Here is a 19383-nt window from a genome sequence, read left to right on the forward strand (position 1 = left end):
TCAATATCTGTTAGCAAAGACTTAAAAGTAATGAATTTAATGATAGGGCAATACAAAATGACTAGATTTGAAACATGATTGAAAACCACTTTTTAATGAACCTTAAAAAGTATTAATTTTGAAAATATTTTGATAGGGTCGAAACTTAAAATACAATACCAGATACAAAACTAAATATAAATGAGATCAATTAAAGAGTAATTTTGGTAGCGCAGCTACTCCGTAACCTAAACTATACGTCTGTCTTGAACTATGTATATTGATTAAACATTAATCAAAACATAAATAATAATATTTTTGTACTTGTTATTGCTGCGCTACTTAAGGACTTATTGTCCTGAGTTTCCATGCATTCTGAACAATAACATATCAAAACAAAGAAAAAGGGAAATATTTTGACACAAGACACAATTTTTTTTGAGTCTTTTAAAAATGGAAGCCAATAATATGACCCCATAACTAGCAGAGACAAGCATAAAGCTTCGGAAAAACAATTTGTAGAGACGATTTGATGAAATTAATGACATGAAATTGAGGGAATAGTTATTTCTTCATCGTATTATAAACGGCTTTCCGCGGATATAGAATGTACAAGTATAAGATTAAAACTAGTTTTTTTAGCCCCGAGGTGCCGGAGGCACCGGCTAAAAAAACTGGTTTTAATCTTATGTTTGTACATTTCTATATTCGTAGAAAACTGGATATAATACGATGCCTGACATAGGTTTTTCGTATGGATGAGAACCGGTTCCTATCCACCGGATTCGAATGAATACGAGAAATATAATTAAAACATAACTTTATGTAGCTTTTCTTACAAATCCTTGTCCTTGCAGCTGATAAGAAAATTAAAAAGTATTTTTATGGCATTTAAACTAAGCTTTGACAGCAGGATTCAGATCTGTGAAGTAGAGATGGTTCATCGCATCTATAGCTGACATTCGTCCTAAATAAGAAAAATATCTTTAATTGAAACAAAATTTGAGTAAAACAATCGAGGGGGAAGGGGTTAAGTAACTGGAAGTTCCCTTCCCGAGGACCCTGTGCCGACTTTCAATTTAATTTAGTCTTTGAAAATCAACCAATATCGGCGGAAATTTTACAAAGCCAAGTCGCTACTAAGAGCAGAAAGCAATTCGCCAGCAGACGAAAAAGGTCCCCGAAAGGGGGATGCAGTTGCAGGTAGTTGTCTGCTTATACTTCTATACCATATATTTATTGAAACAAAGCTAATCCTAAAACCATATCGGGATCTTAGTGGGGCTATCCTAAAATGATATCTAATAAAATAGACAAACAAACAAAAATCATTATTTTTCATAACAGGATGAACGGATTAAATAAATAAACCAAAGTTTTCGTAATAGACTGACGAGAAGCTACTATACGACACTAAAAATCTTGGTATCCTACCTGAAGGATTACAGATGAGAAGTTTCTGCAGCAAGTCTCTACCTCTTGTGGACAATTTTGGGACAACCTAACCATAATTAATATATTAAGGGGTCATGGTGGGAAAAAGGGATGAAACACCTAAAACTTTTCGACATCGATGACAGGACACCATGCCTGACAATAAAATCTTCTCTGGATATGACCTAATACTGTTATTTGAGTACTTGTATAGTATTATAGGATCTAAGGATTATAGGGAGGCCTCTCTTTCAGGGAACTATAGAGATAAGACAATGGCAGATAAATTGATGCCAAAAGATGAAACACAAAATTACCCTTTCTGTAGATTAAAATTAGTGGTTGAAACGTTTGAACACTCAACTTAATGAATCAACCAATGTTAAGCCAACGAATAAGAAAATATTATTATAAAATTTTGAGAACTAGTGTAATAAACAGCACATAGACCCCTCTCTCTCTCTGCCATTTTTTCCACTTTAGTTCCATAAACCCAACCACTGTTGCATGGCCAGATGAAAAAAGTTTATTTTAGTGTTAGGCAAAAATGACTTTGCAATTGTATCAGAAAATAGGTCTAATAACACCCTTTCTAATTTTAAATTCCAACTAAATCTAATTTTCGAGAAAATTAGATTTGAAAATTTTAAGTTCAATTTTTAACCCCTAGGAGTTGCCGAAACAATTATGACAAGAAAAGCAAAGATTATTAATTTAAAATTTTAAACAAGTTTGTTTTTATAAAGTACTTCATAAAACCACTCCTGAAGGGAGTTATCAATGGCTATTTTCATCAGTTGCTTTGCTAAGGTCACGGAAATTCAGCCTTAAATAATCATATATAGAGTGGTTTTATGAAAGACTTCATAAAAGCAAAGTTGTAAAGAATTGAAAAGTATGAATATTTGCTTTTCTTGTCATGATTGTTCGGTAACTCCTAGGGGATGAAAATTGAACTTAAAATTTTCAAATCTAATTTTCTCAAAAATTAGATTTAGTGGGATTTTAAATTTAGCAAAGAGTGTTATTAGACCTATTTACTGATACAATTGCAAAGTCATTTTTGCCTAACACTAACATAAACTTTTTTCATCTGGCCATTTAACAGTGCAACTGCAACCAAAATCAATCAAATCCAACTAAATGAATGTATCTGTACCTGTGATAGAGATAGTGATGGTTGGTAGAGTGGAAAAGGTTTAAAATCTGGAAGACTGCACATGCCGGGCCAGGTATCTTCGGTTGGGGTACCAAGAAGTTTAAACACTCTGAAAAATTAATAAATATGGAGAAAGAACCACTATAGTCTCAATGAACCTTTTTTTCAAAAGAAATGTTTCCTACCCCTATTTTCTTTATAAAATCTTTTATGGCTATTCTCGCCTACTATGTAACTGATAGATAACTCAGGGGTCTAAAGGAATAAGACAATAGCCTAAAAAATTGATGTAAATCACAAATGATGATACACAAAATTACCCCTTCTGTAGATTAAAATTAGTCGTTAAAACTTTTGAACATTAAAGTTAATATCAAGTCCCTAAAGTTGTTAGGAAAACTATTGGGACTAGAGTAATAAACAGCCCATTGTCCACTCTTCTCTTTGTAGATAACTAAAAAGTAAATTTAGCTGTGACCTCTTCCATCTTTCAATTAACTGCATTGTTATATAAGCAAATACTTTATGCTTTATGAGCTTTGCTTTATACAGATATTGCTTGTTTCGTTGCATACCTTTTTAATTGGTCATCCACATCACTGCCAGGAAAGAGAGGTCTGCCAGCGTTGGCCAGCTCGGCGAATATACATCCAGACGACCACATGTCAATACTAATAGAAACAATACTAGCTTTCATAAGAAAAAAAAGAGATGCATTTTTAAAAAGAAAAAAGATTATTTTCGTATAGAGACATAAACAAGAAACATATTAGGATTATTTTCTTAAGTTTGAAATCGATATATAGCACCCTTGCCCTCTTAAATGACCTTAAAATAAATATAACTTTAAACTTCAAGCTACTACTCAAAAACATAAGCCCTTTTTCAGGTCTCTTTAAAGGATAAGACAATGCAGGATGGTGAATTGAAACATTGTACATACCAAATTATAATAAACAAAATAACCACTGCAGATAAAAAAAAAAAATTTAAGTTGGGGCACTAATATAAGGGTTTGTACATTTTCAACTAATTCAAGATTCGATATAAGAAAGTACTCATAGTTTTTAAGCTAATGAATTGAATCTCGTTTTTATAAAACTTAGTATAATCTACAATCCAATGTCTCCCCACTCCCTGTTATCATCTCTATTATATGCTAAAAGTCTTTAGATATAATATTACCTTGGAGTGTATAGTTTAGCCCCAAACAATACATCAGGAGGTCTGTACCATAAAGTTACTACTTCAGCACTGAAACAAAGTTACTACTTCAGCACTGAAACAAAGTTACTACTTCAGCACTGAAACAAAGTTACTACTTCAGCACTGAAACAAAGTTACTACTTCAGCACTGAAACAAAGTTATTACTTCAGCACTGAAACAAAGTTACTACTTCAGCACTGAAACAAAGTTAATACTTCAGCACTGAAACAAAGTTACTACTTCAGCACTGAAACAAATGGAAAAATATTTTTTCTTATCTCCGAAATTTTAAACTTAACAGTTCAGAGTGGGGATGGTTTACAGTGGCGGCTGCGGCTTGTCAATGTATAGTGGCTAAGGTTTCACAATTAGGTAAGCGAACACGGATTTATAACGTACTGGCGTGGCGGGTTGGTAAAACTAATGCGGAAAAAACTAGCATATATCTAAAACATATTAAATATTTAATTTAATTACCTGACATTGAATTAAGCACTTATCATCTTTTATTTTTGGATTATCAAGGTAATAAAAATTTTACCATCCTAGAACATCTAAAGAATTGTACTAACCTATAATCTCTAATACAGGAATTGTACTATACAATAATCTATTATAAAAGAATTGTACTAACCTATAATCTCTAATACAGGAATTGTACTATACAATAATCTATTATAAAAGAATTGTACTAACTTATAATCTCTAATACAGGAATTGTACTAGTATTATACAATAATCTTTTATATAGATTTTAGAAATTGTACTAACCTATAATCTCTAATACAGGAATTGTACTATACAATAATCTCTTATATAGAAATTATACTAACCTATAATCTCTAATACCTGAATTGTACTATACAATAATCTCTTATAAAAGAATTGTACTAACCTATAATCTCTAATACAGGAATTGTACTATACAATAATCTCTTATATAGAAATTATACTAACCTATAATCTCTAATACCTGAATTGTACTATACAATAATCTCTTATAAAAGAATTGTACTAACCTATAATCTCTAATACAGGAATAGTACTATACAATAATCTCTTATATAGAAATTATACTAACCTATAATCTCTAATACCTGAATTGTACTATACAATAATCTCTTATAAAAGAATTGTACTAACCTATAACATCTAACAGGAATACCAAAAGCTCGAGCCAGACCAAAATCTGCCAACTTTAATTCACCCGTCTAAAAACATAAAAATTGTATTTTCTGTAAAACAAGTAATAAACTTTAAAAAAAATATAATTAATCTGTACAAAGATCCAAGGTACTTAAGTTATTTTTCATACATAATGTTTAATATTTTCAACCTAATTTTGTTGAACTTATATTGTTGTACCTATTAATTTTGATAGTTTAAAGTTTGTTGTTTTTTGAAGAATTATCGCAAATATGGTATCATTTTATTGAAATTGAAAAGGCTTGAATAAAGCAAATTATATTTTCTACTGGAGACCCTGTTCTTTATGTGTAGTCTAGCTCTATTTTTTTAAGATAATGTTTTATCAATGAAATTACAATAATAAAAAATTGTAAAAAGAATTGCAAATCTACCCGCTGTCAGTCTGGTCAAAACATATAATAGTTATTTCTCGTATCGTATTATAAACGGCTTTCCGCGGATATAGAATGTACAATTATAAGATTAAAACTAGTTTTTTTAGCCCCGTGGTGACCGGCTAAAAAACTAGTTTTAATCTTATGATTGTACATTTCTATATTCGTAGAAAACTGGATATAATACGATGCTAGACATAGTTTTTTCGTATGGATGAGAGAACTGGTTCCTATCCACCGGATTCGAATGAATACGAGAAAATATATTACCTTATTAATTAGTAAATTTTGAGGTTTCAAGTCTCTGTGTAGAATGTTATGTGAATGGCAGTAGTGTAAACCCCTAAAATCAAACAGTTCTTTTTTAATTTGAAATATTTAAGTAACTTTAAAAGGTGTTGCCACTTGTCAAACGCCTTAAATCGCACCACTTTATAAAACCTCTACTTTCAGTTCCTCTAACCGAAAAAAAAACGATTATCAGCCAAGTCAAACTTAAAAAGTGATGAAACAAAAATATTTGAGAGACCAAATTTTTTTTGTGGTATCAAGGGTCATAACGTAGCGCATCCGCTCGTCGTCGGGAAGGTAATAGGTTCGAATCTCGGTCCGACACCGCGTCATAACTAAAATGGTTCCTACTGCTGCTATGTCAGGTGCGCGTTTTCTCAGACAAAGGTCGTGCAATCAAAGGGTTGGTTGTCTGATGGGCAAATGGACGCTTTACACCGCAATCATAGGGCTTAGGGCAGACAACCCTATCCCATATCCATAAATAGCCACATTGTAACAGAAACACTGACAAATTGTTAGCGGCCTATGCTCCCCCCCTGTGGAGTGAAAAGGGATTGTTACTGTTGTTTTTACAAGGGTCATAAGACATACAAGCAGCAAAAGTAAGCATTAAAAAAAATTTTATTTGTGGGAATAACAAAAAAAAACTTACCTAGTCTTTTTAGTAGCGAAGCTACTCTATAATTCACTATGTCCGTCCGTCCGTCAGTCAGTCAGTCAGTCAGTCCGTCCGTAACGCTATGGGGGAAACGTGATTTTCTCGGCTCCTATTCAAGATAGACAGCTGAAATTTTTAGTGAAGATTCATATGACATATGCCCATCTAATCTATACATTGTTTTGTCCGTCTGTCTGTTAATTGGGGTGCTAGATCGATTCCTAGATTTTTACGTTTTTGTAATTTTCTCGATTCCTGTTCAAGATAAATGGCTGGAATTTTCAGGGATTGAATAAATTTAGATTTTACATATTTCGATTAAGTTTTATTTAGATGCCTTTATTGGTTGGGGTGCTAGATCGATTCCTAGATTTTTAAGTTTTCATGATTTTTTCAATCCCTATACAAGATAGACAGTTGAAATTTCAGGGATTGAACAATTTTACTTTATACATAATTCCACCTATTTTTATTAAGATACCTTTATTGGTTAGGGTGCTAGATCGATTCCTAGTTTTTCAAGTTTTTGTGATTTTCTCAACTCCTGTTCAAGATAAACGGTTGGATTTTTTAGTGATTAATTAAGTCAACATTCTTCATATTTTGACCAAGTTTTTTAAAGACTTACTTTTTTTTGGGTTGCTAAATCGAATTTTAGATTTTAACGTTTTTTCTTATTAGCTTAATGCTTCAAAAAAACATTATACAATATACATTTTAAAAGGTTTCGTGATTTTTGTTATTGAAGTTTTTTATTACATACTCTATAGATCATTTCCAGTTGTCTATTTATAGTTTTTGAGCTTCGCTACTTATGGATGTTGTCATCCTTGTTTAATTTCCAAAAAGGCATAATAATTGAGATTCCTTACCTTAATAACTGATACATAAGAGCTTTAACAACATCAGAATCTATTTCTCCATTCAACGAGTCAAAGTACTTTTTCAAATCCTAAACAAATAATGAAATATTTTCTTTTTACATAGGTAGGTACTTTCTTTATTTTTTATCATGTAGAAACGAGTTGAAATCAGCAAATCCATTAAAATGGAATGTTAGCAAGATTTTATGTGTATCAACCACAAAATAAAGAGACCACCAAAAATACTCAGTTCCAAGAAAATTTTTACAATTTTCGAGAGCTAAACTAGACTAAAATTATTATTAAGGCAATAGCCTTTGGTGACAAAATAATCCTGGAAAACTTTTAGGTACTAAATTAATAATTTGGCCCAAAAACAAAAAGATTCTTAATATTATTTGACCAAACAAATTAGATGAGCTTTTGTATGGCTACTTTTGACTGTAAAAAATCTATAATGACCTGATCACAATGTTCAAATACAAGTGTAAGTTTTCTTTCCGAGTGTAGGACATCATACAGAGCGACTATATTCTTGTGTTTCAACTCCTGAATACAAGATTATATTTCTATATATGGTACACCATACAGAGCTACTATATTCTAGTGTTTCAACTCCTGAATACAAGATTATATTTCTATATATAGTACACCATACAGAGCTACTATATTCTTGTGTTTCAACTCCTAAATACAAGATTATATTTCTATATACAGTATATCATACAGAGCTACTATATTCTTGTGTTTCAACTCCTGAATACAAGATTATATTTCTATATATAGGACATCATACAGAGCTACTATATTCTTGTGTTTCAACTCCTAAATACAAGATTATATTTCTATATATAGTACATCATACAGAGCGACTATATTCTTGTGTTTCAACTCCTAAATACAAGATTATATTTCTATATATAGTACACCATACAGAGCTACTATATTCTTGTGTTTCAACTCCTAAATACAAGATTATATTTCTATATATGGTACACCATACAGAGCTACTATATTCTTGTGTTTCAACTCCTAAATACAAGATTATATTTCTATATATGGTACACCATACAGAGCTACTATATTCTTGTGTTTCAACTCCTGAATACAAGATTATATTTCTATATATGGTACACCATACAGAGCTACTATATTCTTGTGTTTCAACTCCTAAATACAAGATTATATTTCTATATATAGTACACCATACAGAGCTACTATATTCTTGTGTTTCAACTCCTAAATACAAGATTATATTTCTATATATAGTACATCATACAGAGCTACTATATTCTTGTGTTTCAACTCCTGAATACAAGATTATATTTCTATATATAGTACACCATACAGAGCTACTATATTCTTGTGTTTCAACTCCTGAATACAAGATTATATTTCTATATATGGTACACCATACAGAGCTACTATATTCTTGTGTTTCAACTCCTAAATACAAGATTATATTTCTATATATAGTACATCATACAGAGCTACTATATTCTTGTGTTTCAACTCCTAAATACAAGATTATATTTCTATATATAGTACATCATACAGAGCTACTATATTCTTGTGTTTCAACTCCTAAAGACAAGATTATATTTCTATATATAGTACACCATACAGAGCTACTATATTCTTGTGTTTCAACTCCTGAATACAAGATTATATTTCTATATATGGTACACCATACAGAGCTACTATATTCTTGTGTTTCAACTCCTAAATACAAGATTATATTTCTATATATGGTACACCATACAGAGCTACTATATTCTTGTGTTTCAACTCCTAAATACAAGATTATATTTCTATATATGGTACACCATACAGAGCTACTATATTCTTGTGTTTCAACTCCTGAATACAAGATTATATTTCTATATATGGTACACCATACAGAGCTACTATATTCTTGTGTTTCAACTCCTAAATACAAGATTATATTTCTATATATAGTACACCATACAGAGCTACTATATTCTTGTGTTTCAACTCCTAAATACAAGATTATATTTCTATATATAGTACATCATACAGAGCTACTATATTCTTGTGTTTCAACTCCTGAATACAAGATTATATTTCTATATATAGTACACCATACAGAGCTACTATATTCTTGTGTTTCAACTCCTAAAGACAAGATTATATTTCTATATATAGTACACCATACAGAGCTACTATATTCTAGTGTTTCAACTCCTAAATACAAGATTATATTTCTATATATAGTATATCATACAGAGCTACTATATTCTTGTGTTTCAACTCCTGAATACAAGATTATATTTCTATATATGGTACACCATACAGAGCTACTATATTCTAGTGTTTCAACTCCTGAATACAAGATTATATTTCTATATATAGTATATCATACAGAGCTACTATATTCTAGTGTTTCAACTCCTAAATACAATATTAGTACTATTTCATATTCATATTTTAAAAACTAGTCGATTTTTCTATTTTTTTACTCTTTTATGGAAAACGCCCTAAGGGGAGAAAATGAAATTTTTTTAGTCGGGTAATTACAATCTTGTGCACAAATAAACAGTTCCCTTGTTTATGAAAATCGCCCAAAATTTTACTGCTATATTATCACTTTTTGTTGCTGAATTCAAATAAGTAACACTTTACATAGAACCTTTTTATTAGGTAGTACTATTCATTAAGGTTTCACAATTGTAAATATTTTTGGATATAATTCTTTTGTGACATCGCCTCTTAGGGGGCGTTTCGTCGTATTTTCACAGTAGCTTTTGATAGGTTATGGGCTAGAAATAGGAGAGCTACTGTGAAAATACGACGAAACGCCCTTTAAGAGGCGATGCCACTAAAGGGACCATACCCATTTTTTACCCTATCTATAATTATACCTTTAATAAACAAATTTCTCTAAGCGCAGAGGAGGGTACTCCCTCGTCATCATCATCAAGCCTCACTCTTTTCAGAGCTACTATTTCACCACTCTCCCGGTTCTTTGCTTTAAACACTGTTCCGTACGTGCCCTCGCCAATTTTTTCCAGCTTTTCATACTTCTGCATTTTTAAAGAGTTTATTAGTAGAAAAAACGCTTCAAATATTCTAATGCATTATCTGATCATCTTATAATTTATTTATAATCTGAAATATTGATTGAAATGTAAAAAAACATAATGGTTATAACATGCAATCCATTTGGATCCATCCAATGAAAATAACTCTTTTCATCCACCATAAGATGTTAATTTCATATGCAAAGGCTAAAAAAAATTTATTTCCAGTCAAATACTTGTATTAATAAAAATATAAATAAATATACTAGAAAAATAAAAAAATAACAAAATATCAATAAATCCTAAAGCAGGCATCACATTTCTTTGTTGGATTGGTAAAAAGTTGTTTTAGCGCTGAAAATGAACTTTTCCCGCGAAAAGCGTTATACATTTTCGCGCCAAAAACCAGTTTTTATTATAACTCTGCCATTTGAATACGAAATCATAATCAAAATTAATAATGGTAGCATGATCAAATGGCATAAATAATACATAATTGATGTCTTTTTGCATACTGATTGGTGGCAGGCAAGAGCTAATTATCATGTTTGGATGGAAGATGTTGTTTATGTTGCAGATTTTGTTGGCGGATTTATTCTTCATCAGCACTGTCACCGCCCTCTTCATCATCATCTTCATCGTCCTCCTTATCACTGTCAACATCCTTGTTACCACCCATGCCAACCTAAATATTTATAGGTCATTAGGGTTTAAAGGAATCAGGTAAGATTTATTTACAGAAAATTAGTTAGTAGGTACCATACCAGGGGTGTACTGTATGTTCTGCACAAGATTAATTTTTTCCCCTGCTGCAAAATATTTTACCCCCCCCCCCCCCTAGTGTTTTTCCTTTAGGAGGGTGTGGGGGGGGGGTGTGGTAAAATATTCTCAGTAATTTTTTTTTTCATTCTAGGGGTGTACTGTATGTTCTGCACAAGATTAATTTTTTTTCCCAGCTGCAAAATAATTTATCCCCCCCCCCTAGTTTTTCCCCTTTAGGAGGAGGAGGAGGAGGGGGGGAGGGGGGGGGGGGTAATTGTAAAATATTTTTAGTAATCTTTATTTCATTCATTTTTCTCTCTCCCAAATATTTGTCTTGTTTTTTCCCTCTCTAAAGAAGGGAAAAATGTAGGTAAGTATACCCAAGTAATTAACTAAAAACAATACCTTAAATTTTTTTCCATGTCTTTCAATATTTGTATAATTCAATTTGTCTATCTGTCTCAATATCTATCTCTGTCTTTCTGTCCGTATTAAATCCTTATGTTTTTTATTAGTCAATATGTCCGGTAACATTCAAACAATCAACCAACCAATCAATCGATCGATAAATATATCAATAAATTAACCAATAAGATAACCCATCATTAAACCTGAAACATCCAATCAATCAATTAAACAATCAATTTAACCAATCAATAAACCAATCATTTAACAAATGAATCAAGAAACTATTTAAAAAACCAATTAATAAACCACTTAATAAACCAATCATTGGACCAATCAATATTCCTATCAATCAATCAAAAAAACAATCATAAACCAATAAACAAATTAATATACCAATAAAAAACATATCAATCAATCAATAAACAAATCAATCAATCTGTGTACCTGTTCTTCTTCATCATCGTCACCATCAACCTCCTGGTTCTCCTCCTCGGCTTTCCTGATCCTGGCGGCCAGCTCATCCTCATCCGTAGCTGTAACCACTTTGGGAGCCATCTAAATATATATATAGTCAGGGATCTTAAGGGATAAGACAATGAACAATTACCTACCCAATATAATAATGATAAAGAAATTACTACTTAAAACGTTTAGACACTACAGCTATTTAAAGGAGCCAGAAGGTTTTAAAGTCAGCAAATGGGAAAACGTGATTATAAAATTTTGGGTACTTATTTTTGAAACGAAGCAAAAAGATAGGATGATTAATTTCATTAAATCCCCAACTCGACAAGTTAAATGACAGCTATAGGTATGTTTAATATTTAAGAAATAGAACATTATTTTGAAATCTAAGTAATTTTTAATACTGGGGGAAGGCGATAGAGAACAGGGAAATAGCCTAAAACCATCCAAAGACATTTATAAAGCTTCCGTAAAAAGTATAATCAACTCAAATCCTCAATTTCTGTGATATTTAGCTTCAGACCAAAATTTCTACTTTATATTACAGAAAGAGTGGCATAAATACAAAAGGGGGGAGGCGGAAGTGACACTTTTCAAAACCAAAACTAAAGGTCAAAGGAACTCAACTAAAAAAAGAGTTACAGCACTGAGATTTTACAATGCAGTTGCATTATAGAGGTGAAATATGGAACTGTGAAGTAAAGGCGGCAGAACCGCTGCTCCCGCCAAAAACCGCCATTTCCCGCCGAATATTTTGCCTTTTCTCGCAAAATTCAAATATAAGGAACGACAGGAAAGTGGAAGGCTGATAATGCAGGAAAAGAGAAGTGTGGTTTTACTAGAAGTATGTTGCCGTTCAATATATTTTTAAAAAGTGTCAAGTGCAAATAGAAGGGAAATTTTTATTTTTAAAAAAAGTTTTTCTCAGATGATTGAAAATTGTCTAATTTGGCGATAAAGCACAAACAAAATCGGCGGGAAACGGCGGTTCTCGGCGGGAGCGGCGGTTCCACCGCCGTTTATTCACAGTTCCATATTGTACTTCTTTAAAAGAACTGCCATGCAAAATCTAAGAGCTGTAACTCTTTATTTAATTGAATTCCTTTGACTTTTAGTTTTGGTTTCAAAAAGTGTCACTTCCGCCCCCTCCCTTAATGATATTTAAAAACTAACGTTATTACCCTTGATGAAATAGATATTTTACTTATTACATGACGTTGCAAATCATGATACCTGAATGGCAAAGTTTCCCCCGGATTTCTTGATGGTTGTCTCAATGACACTGCAGGCCTCGTTCAGCATGGCCAGGCCTTCAGACTTCTCAGATGTTGAACAGGTCATGACGTACCTAAATATTCAACAATTATTGCTTGCAATGCTTTGTCTGTCATTTCTTTAAAAAATAATAGTTATTTATCGCCTCGTGTTATAGACAGCTTTCCGCGAATATTAAAATGGAAAATTATAAGATTAAAAACTAGTTGTGTTAGCCTCGAGGGACAAAGGCACGGATGATTTTGATTTTAATATTCGTGGAAAATTGTCTGTAATGCGATGCTATACATGATTTTTCAGTATGTTAAAATCAAACTTTCTATACTTAAGGATTCCCGTATCAGTTAGGTACAATTAAGAAAGTGTGGAAACTATAATCATCACCAGAATGTCCCTTTGTCAATTTAAAATAGATTTTTAAAACTTTTTGGACTATAATCACATTATTGAAACTTGAAAAAAATTAAACAGTTTTCGAGATCTCTTCAGACTCTTCCATCCTATATTAATTTAGAATAACTTACACAGGTGGGGCAATGAGGTTGATTTTCACCGGGATTTCCTCAGTTCCAACCTTGATTCCAGCTCTTAGAGCCTCTTTTACAGCATCAATACCTAAAAACAAAAATAATTCAATGATTTTCTCAGTTTTTTTTGGCATTTTTTTCAAAGAAATTATTTCAATGCATATTAAGTTAGGTAAGTGTACTAGGAGAACCCAGCATGAGTAGCAAACCGCAGGACGTTAAAAGTACTGCAGAGTAAAGCTACACACAAGATCTATAATCATAATTTTTTCTCCAAAAATTGATTGCACGACATTTTTCTGTAAGTTTTAACTTCTTACCTTCATAAGTGAAGCAGGAGCACTCAAAGTCGGCCCTGATCTTGACATTGATCTGTGTCAACTTTCTGTTGATATTATCAATGAGCACCTTCTTGGTATTCTCGTCAAGGTTACACTCGTCCATCAGAGACGGCTCTGTCACTGACTGCTTGAAGTAGTCGTAGGCTGATCCCTGGATAAAGATACTCTCATATAAAAGAAACAGGATGTCAGTCTGTCAGTACTGAATGATCTCGCTAACCGCTTGAACGATATGGTTCTACATTACAATTTAAGTTTTTACAGGTTCTGGGAAGGTAACTTTTTAAAATTTTGGGTACCAGTGAAATTTACAATCCAATGTTCCCTCCCCCTAGCCTTTAAATACTATAGCCACAGAACTGGCTCAAGCTCCAGGTACAAACATGGCAGGTATGACACAATAATACAACTTACTGGTTGCTTTGATTTCCTCTCAAAGTGCCAGGCAGTCTTCTGGTACAGGTCCTCCAGCTCCTGGTCGCTCTTGTATCCCAGAATCTGGGCCACGTGTCTCAGGATTGAGTTCACCGCCTTCGCCTTAATATGACATTAGTTGAGTTTTGCGATACGCCGATATCACATGATATAGAGAAGGATTAAATACAATTAGATTCATATTCGATCCCTCTTTTACCAATTATTTAATAGGCAGAGTTTTACACATTAAAATTAAGGGGGAGGGGAATCAATAGTCTATATATTTTCTTTTTTGTCTTATCCCTGTATCCCTGAATATGGATTGGATTTATTTCTATTCTATTGTTTTGACGGTTCACTCAAAGCTATTATAAAAATCTTTGCCTCCCCTTATTTCTTGGTTTAAGTTAGGTAGTATTGACAAGGTAGCCCGCAGGTTTGGGCACTGCAAGTTTAGAGCCTCCTCCCAACTCCGCAGAAATTAGATAAAAAGGGGTAAAACTAACCCCTCCCCCTAATTTCATTTTATTTTTTAAATAAAGGAAGGTAGAGTGTTCTGTGCTCTCTAGGGACTCTGAGATAAAGCCCCACTTGTTCTCGATATCTCTAAAATTCCATGAGAAAAGAAACCATTTGAGTTCTTGCTTTTTTCTACGCAGTTTATCTATTTTTAAAAGCGAAGCTTTTCTATAATTAGGGTAGGTCCGTCCGTCCGAGATAGATAGCTTTTATTAGTTTATTTAGGCATGTTAGAATTGTCCTATCGATTTCAAACTTTGCATGATAATTCCTTTAATAGTTAAGTACGATTTATAAAGCGTGCAACTCTATAATCATTACCAGAATGTCCGTACGTCCATTTTAAACATGTTGATTTTTCTACTTTTTTAACAACAAATTTTTATGTGATCTAATTATCCGTTTGATCTGATTTTTGGTATATTGATTCCTGGGACAACAAAGGACAATATTATAAGCGAAGCAACTCTATAATCAAGTCCTAAAAATGTAAGTATGCCCATAAACATTATCCCGTACCAAGCAGTTTTTCAACAAATTTACTTACAATTTTGCTTCAACTCTTATACTTTTATATTCTGATTATTCAGATCAGACACTATACATGTGTTAATGTCTGTTTGTCCTACCGTTTCAGTGCTTCGCTTTTATGGATGTTGTCATCCTTGTTACAATTCAAATATGTAAACATACCTTGGAATACTTTTCTGTACATCTTTCAATATCCTCTTTGGAAACACGACGTTTACTCAAGTCAATGTAACCCTTATCCTTGTCAACCCTAAATTATTTTAAACCATTTCAATTTATGGATTAGGATTGCAATACGAATCCGTTTCGAAAAATTCGCTAGTTACCCAATGCAATGTAGGATTCCGATATCCGTAAAAATCTTTTTTAAAATATTAAGACTTGAAAATTATATTTTTTGGATAAATGTAACATAAATGGCTGTCCTGTTTTCACAAAAACAGCATGATGATGAATTTGGTGGTGCCTAATTGATTGTTATTTATTGTAGTACCGAATTATACATAAACATATTAGATGGTATTCTTTTAACTCATGCTTGCAATAAAACTTTACAAATGCACTTCATGCTACTATCCCGTTTAGCACCGATTCATACGTAATCCGAATTCATTTTAGTTGAATTTGACAATATTTTTTTTCTCACTTGTTCATTACCTACCCCCCTAATTGTTTCACACCCCCATGGTAATTCGCTGTAGACGCCAATACAACCAACCCTTTGATTGAACGGCCTTTGTATGGAAGTTCTAACTGTGAACAGTAATTTGATCCGCCTGTTATTAGCTAAGGCATTTCCCATACACTAACTATTTTGTTGCGCACCAGACGTGGGAGCAGTAGGAACCCCTTTTAAGTTCTTTATTTAAAACGCAGTGTTAAACTGATATTAGAATTTATCACCTTCCCGACAACGAGCGGATTATGCGCTACGTGATACGTTACGATCGAGTGTTTTTACATATATTGATGTGAGCGCGTATATGAAGAATAATGGATCATGGAAAGAAAATGAAGTAGCGGGTTTCGTCGTATTTTTACATAGCTTTTTAAAGGTTATTTCAGGTTAGGTTAGGTAAATATTAATGATTGCCTCCGAAGCAGGGTGGGCATACAAAAAACCCACCCAAAAAAACCACCCAAGGTTTTTTAAAAACCCAATAAAACCCCCCCAAAAAAACCCTTAAAAACCCAGGGTTTTAAGGGTTTTTACGGGTTGGGATGGGCTTGGCTTTTTTCAAAAAACCCTGGGTTTTTCCCCACCCTGCCCCGAAGGGGCTAGAAATTGGAATAAAGCTACTGTGAAAATACGACGAAACCCGCTACTTCGTATTCTTTCTATGATCCAAAAATAAAATACCCACCTAATAACAACTACAGGCTCTGTTCTGCCAACTCTGATAAGCTTGTTGATAGACCTAAAATAATACAAATATCAACAGTATGCGAGTTTAAAATGTGAAATACGCTTGCAAAAATTACAATTTGTACAATGCCATAAGTTCGTCGAAATTACGTATTGTTTCGTCGAAAAAAAAAAAAAAAATTAATTTGACTTAAGAAGTTTTTTTAAACGGTCATTATGAATAAAAGCCATTACATACCTATACAATTTTGATAAGAACGAACTTAACTAATGAAATATTATCAATAAATCACTAAATATATTATTTGTGGATAAGAATACTCAAAGTCGCCAAAGAAAAGGTAAAATAATGCAATCAATACACGCAAAAGACTCGGTCCGACGGACATGTGAACATATTAAAATGTAAGAGTTTCCCCGTAATTACTGACATAACATTAAGCCTGGACTTTTACCGATTGCACCCTCGACAAGGCCAACTTATCGGAATCTGCTTGTGAAGTTGCTGCGCTACAAAAACTTGTAGGTGCCTAATTCTACGTCTGGATAGTTTGGACAACAAGATCATACCCTCAATGATAATATACTCTTAATTTGACGGACGTAACGGCCCCTAGTTATAGATTAGCTGCGCTATTACAATGAGTACTTACCTAATTCTACGTCTGGACAATTCAGACAACTATATCATACCCTCGATAATATTATACTTAAAATTAGACGGACGTAACGGCCCCTAGTTATAGATTAGCTGCGCTATTACAATGATTACTTACCTAATTCTACGTCTGGACAATTCAGACAACAATATCATACCCTCGATAATATCATACTTAAAATTAGACGGACGTAACGGCCCCTAGTTATAGATTAGCTGCGCTATTACAATGAGTACTTACCTAATTCTACGTCTGGACAATTCGGACAACAATATCATACCCTCAATGATAATATACTCCTAATTTGACGGACGTAATGGCCCCTAGTTATAGATTAGCTGCGCTATTACAATGAGTACTTACCTAATTCTACGTCTGGACAATTCAGACAACAATATCATACCCTCGATAATATCATACTTAAAATTAGACGGACGTAACGGCCCCTAGTTATAGATTAGCTGCGCTATTACAATGAGTACATACCTAATTCTATGTCTGGACAATTCAGACAACAATATCATACCCTCGATAATATTATACTTAAAATTAGACGGACGTAACGGCCCCTAGTTATAGATTAGCTGCGCTATTACAATGAGTACTTACCTAATTCTACGTCTGGACAATTCAGACAACAATATCATACCCTCAATGATAATATACTCTAAGTTTGACGGGCGTAACGGCCCCTAGTTATAGATTAGCTGCGCTATTACAATGAGTACATACCTAATTCTACGTCTGGACAATTCGGACAACAAGATCATACCCTCAATGATAATATACTCTTAATTTGACGGTCGTAACGGCCCCTAGTTATGGATTAGCTGCGCTATTACAATGAGTACTTACCTAATTCTACGTCTGGACAATTCAGACAACAAGATCATACCCTCAATGTTGTTATACTCAAGTAAATGCACGTACGCACCCATGTCTGCAATTTTCCTAAAAACAAAATCAATTTTGCACTTTATAAATAGTCTAAGCCAATACATACAGTGTTTAGGTACAGATCTTGGGATAATAGGTTCGATTCTACTTACACAGCATCATAAAGATATATATATAAAGGTATATAAGTCTCCCAAATTTTTTTTAATGGATGTATTGTACGTTTTGCATAAAATATATGTATTTATAACAATATGTTGATGTTTTAATTATGCCACTAATAAAAAAATAGAGGTTATGTAAAAATACCCTTTTCAATTATGGCATTTTCTTTATGTATGTATTCTTTACCAGTCGTATTTATCCCGATAGTAAGTTACACCTTCCTGAGAATCCCAGGAAGAGGAAGGGCACATTTGACTATAAAGGGAGAGGTCATTTTCTAGTAAATCCCGTAAAGGTGTGTGTTATAAGGCCTAAAAATAGTAGTAGAACGATAAGGTGCTCTAGATATATGTATTCCCTATTGAATAGAACAATAGGGAAATTTTTTTTTTTTTTTTGATAACCGTACCTGGATTATCTAAAAAAAATACGAAATTTCTATCAAACGCTTTGTTTGGCTCAAACTGACAAAAATTTAAAAAAAATATAATTATAATAATAATGTTTTCTATAGGTACAAGGTAAAGGTTAAGAACAATCTATACCATTAAACAAAGGAAGAAGTCATTCTTTACAGGTTGATTTATTATAATTATATTTTTTTTTATTTGTGTCAGTTTGAGCCAAACAAAGCGTTTGATAGAAATTTCAGATATTCCAGGTACGGTTATCAAAAAAAAAAAAAAAAAAATTTCTTCCCTATTGTTCTATTCAATAGGAAATACAAATATATAGAGCACCTTATCGTTCTACTACTATTTTTAGGCCTTATAACACACACCTTTACGGGATTTACTAGAAAATGACCTCTCCCTTACATTTACCTGGTACCC

The 19383-nt window shown here is 32.8% G+C and overlaps 2 protein-coding genes across 4 annotated transcripts in view; both read right to left on the reverse strand.

The window, feature by feature from the left end:
* Positions 1-21: 21 nt before the first annotated feature.
* On the reverse strand, positions 22-10275 carry Cdk5 (Cyclin-dependent kinase 5). Of its 2 annotated transcripts, XR_013884390.1 has the most exons (11): positions 10060-10255; positions 7640-7726; positions 7187-7266; positions 5633-5705; positions 4923-4990; positions 3758-3826; positions 3148-3243; positions 2573-2681; positions 1414-1480; positions 819-946; positions 22-232 (listed from the first exon to the last, which is right to left on the reverse strand). XR_013884390.1 is itself a non-coding variant. In XM_080178111.1 (10 exons), exons 1-10 carry the CDS (start codon positions 10225-10227, stop codon positions 876-878), a joined length of 888 nt encoding a protein of 295 aa, XP_080034237.1. In that variant the 5' UTR covers positions 10228-10275; the 3' UTR covers positions 681-875. The 2 variants fall into 2 exon arrangements, 1 of the variants encoding a protein (XP_080034237.1); XM_080178111.1 differs by lacking the exon at positions 22-232 and having other exon boundaries at positions 681-946; positions 10060-10275.
* A 30-nt stretch (positions 10276-10305) lies between these two features.
* eIF2alpha (eukaryotic translation initiation factor 2 subunit alpha) overlaps positions 10306-19383 on the reverse strand; it is a 45369-nt gene continuing 36291 nt past the window's right edge. The window contains exons 3-11 of one of the 2 annotated variants that reach the window (XM_080178109.1): positions 18344-18439; positions 16828-16881; positions 15626-15713; positions 14411-14533; positions 13976-14147; positions 13653-13743; positions 13087-13201; positions 11833-11943; positions 10306-10903 (exon numbers count right to left, since the gene is read on the reverse strand). In XM_080178109.1, coding sequence (XP_080034235.1) covers positions 10811-10903; positions 11833-11943; positions 13087-13201; positions 13653-13743; positions 13976-14147; positions 14411-14533; positions 15626-15713; positions 16828-16881; positions 18344-18439 — 943 coding nt within the window. In that variant the 3' untranslated portion in view covers positions 10306-10810. Of the gene's footprint in view, positions 10904-11832; positions 11944-13086; positions 13202-13652; positions 13744-13975; positions 14148-14410; positions 14534-15625; positions 15714-16827; positions 16882-18220; positions 18289-18343; positions 18440-19383 lie in introns of those variants that run through there. The other variant, XM_080178110.1, reaches the window with a different exon arrangement.

Source organism: Acartia tonsa, chromosome 11 (assembly GCF_053477335.1).
Source record: "Acartia tonsa isolate MP-2025a chromosome 11, ASM5347733v1, whole genome shotgun sequence".
Classification (NCBI taxonomy): domain Eukaryota; kingdom Metazoa; phylum Arthropoda; class Copepoda; order Calanoida; family Acartiidae; genus Acartia; species Acartia tonsa.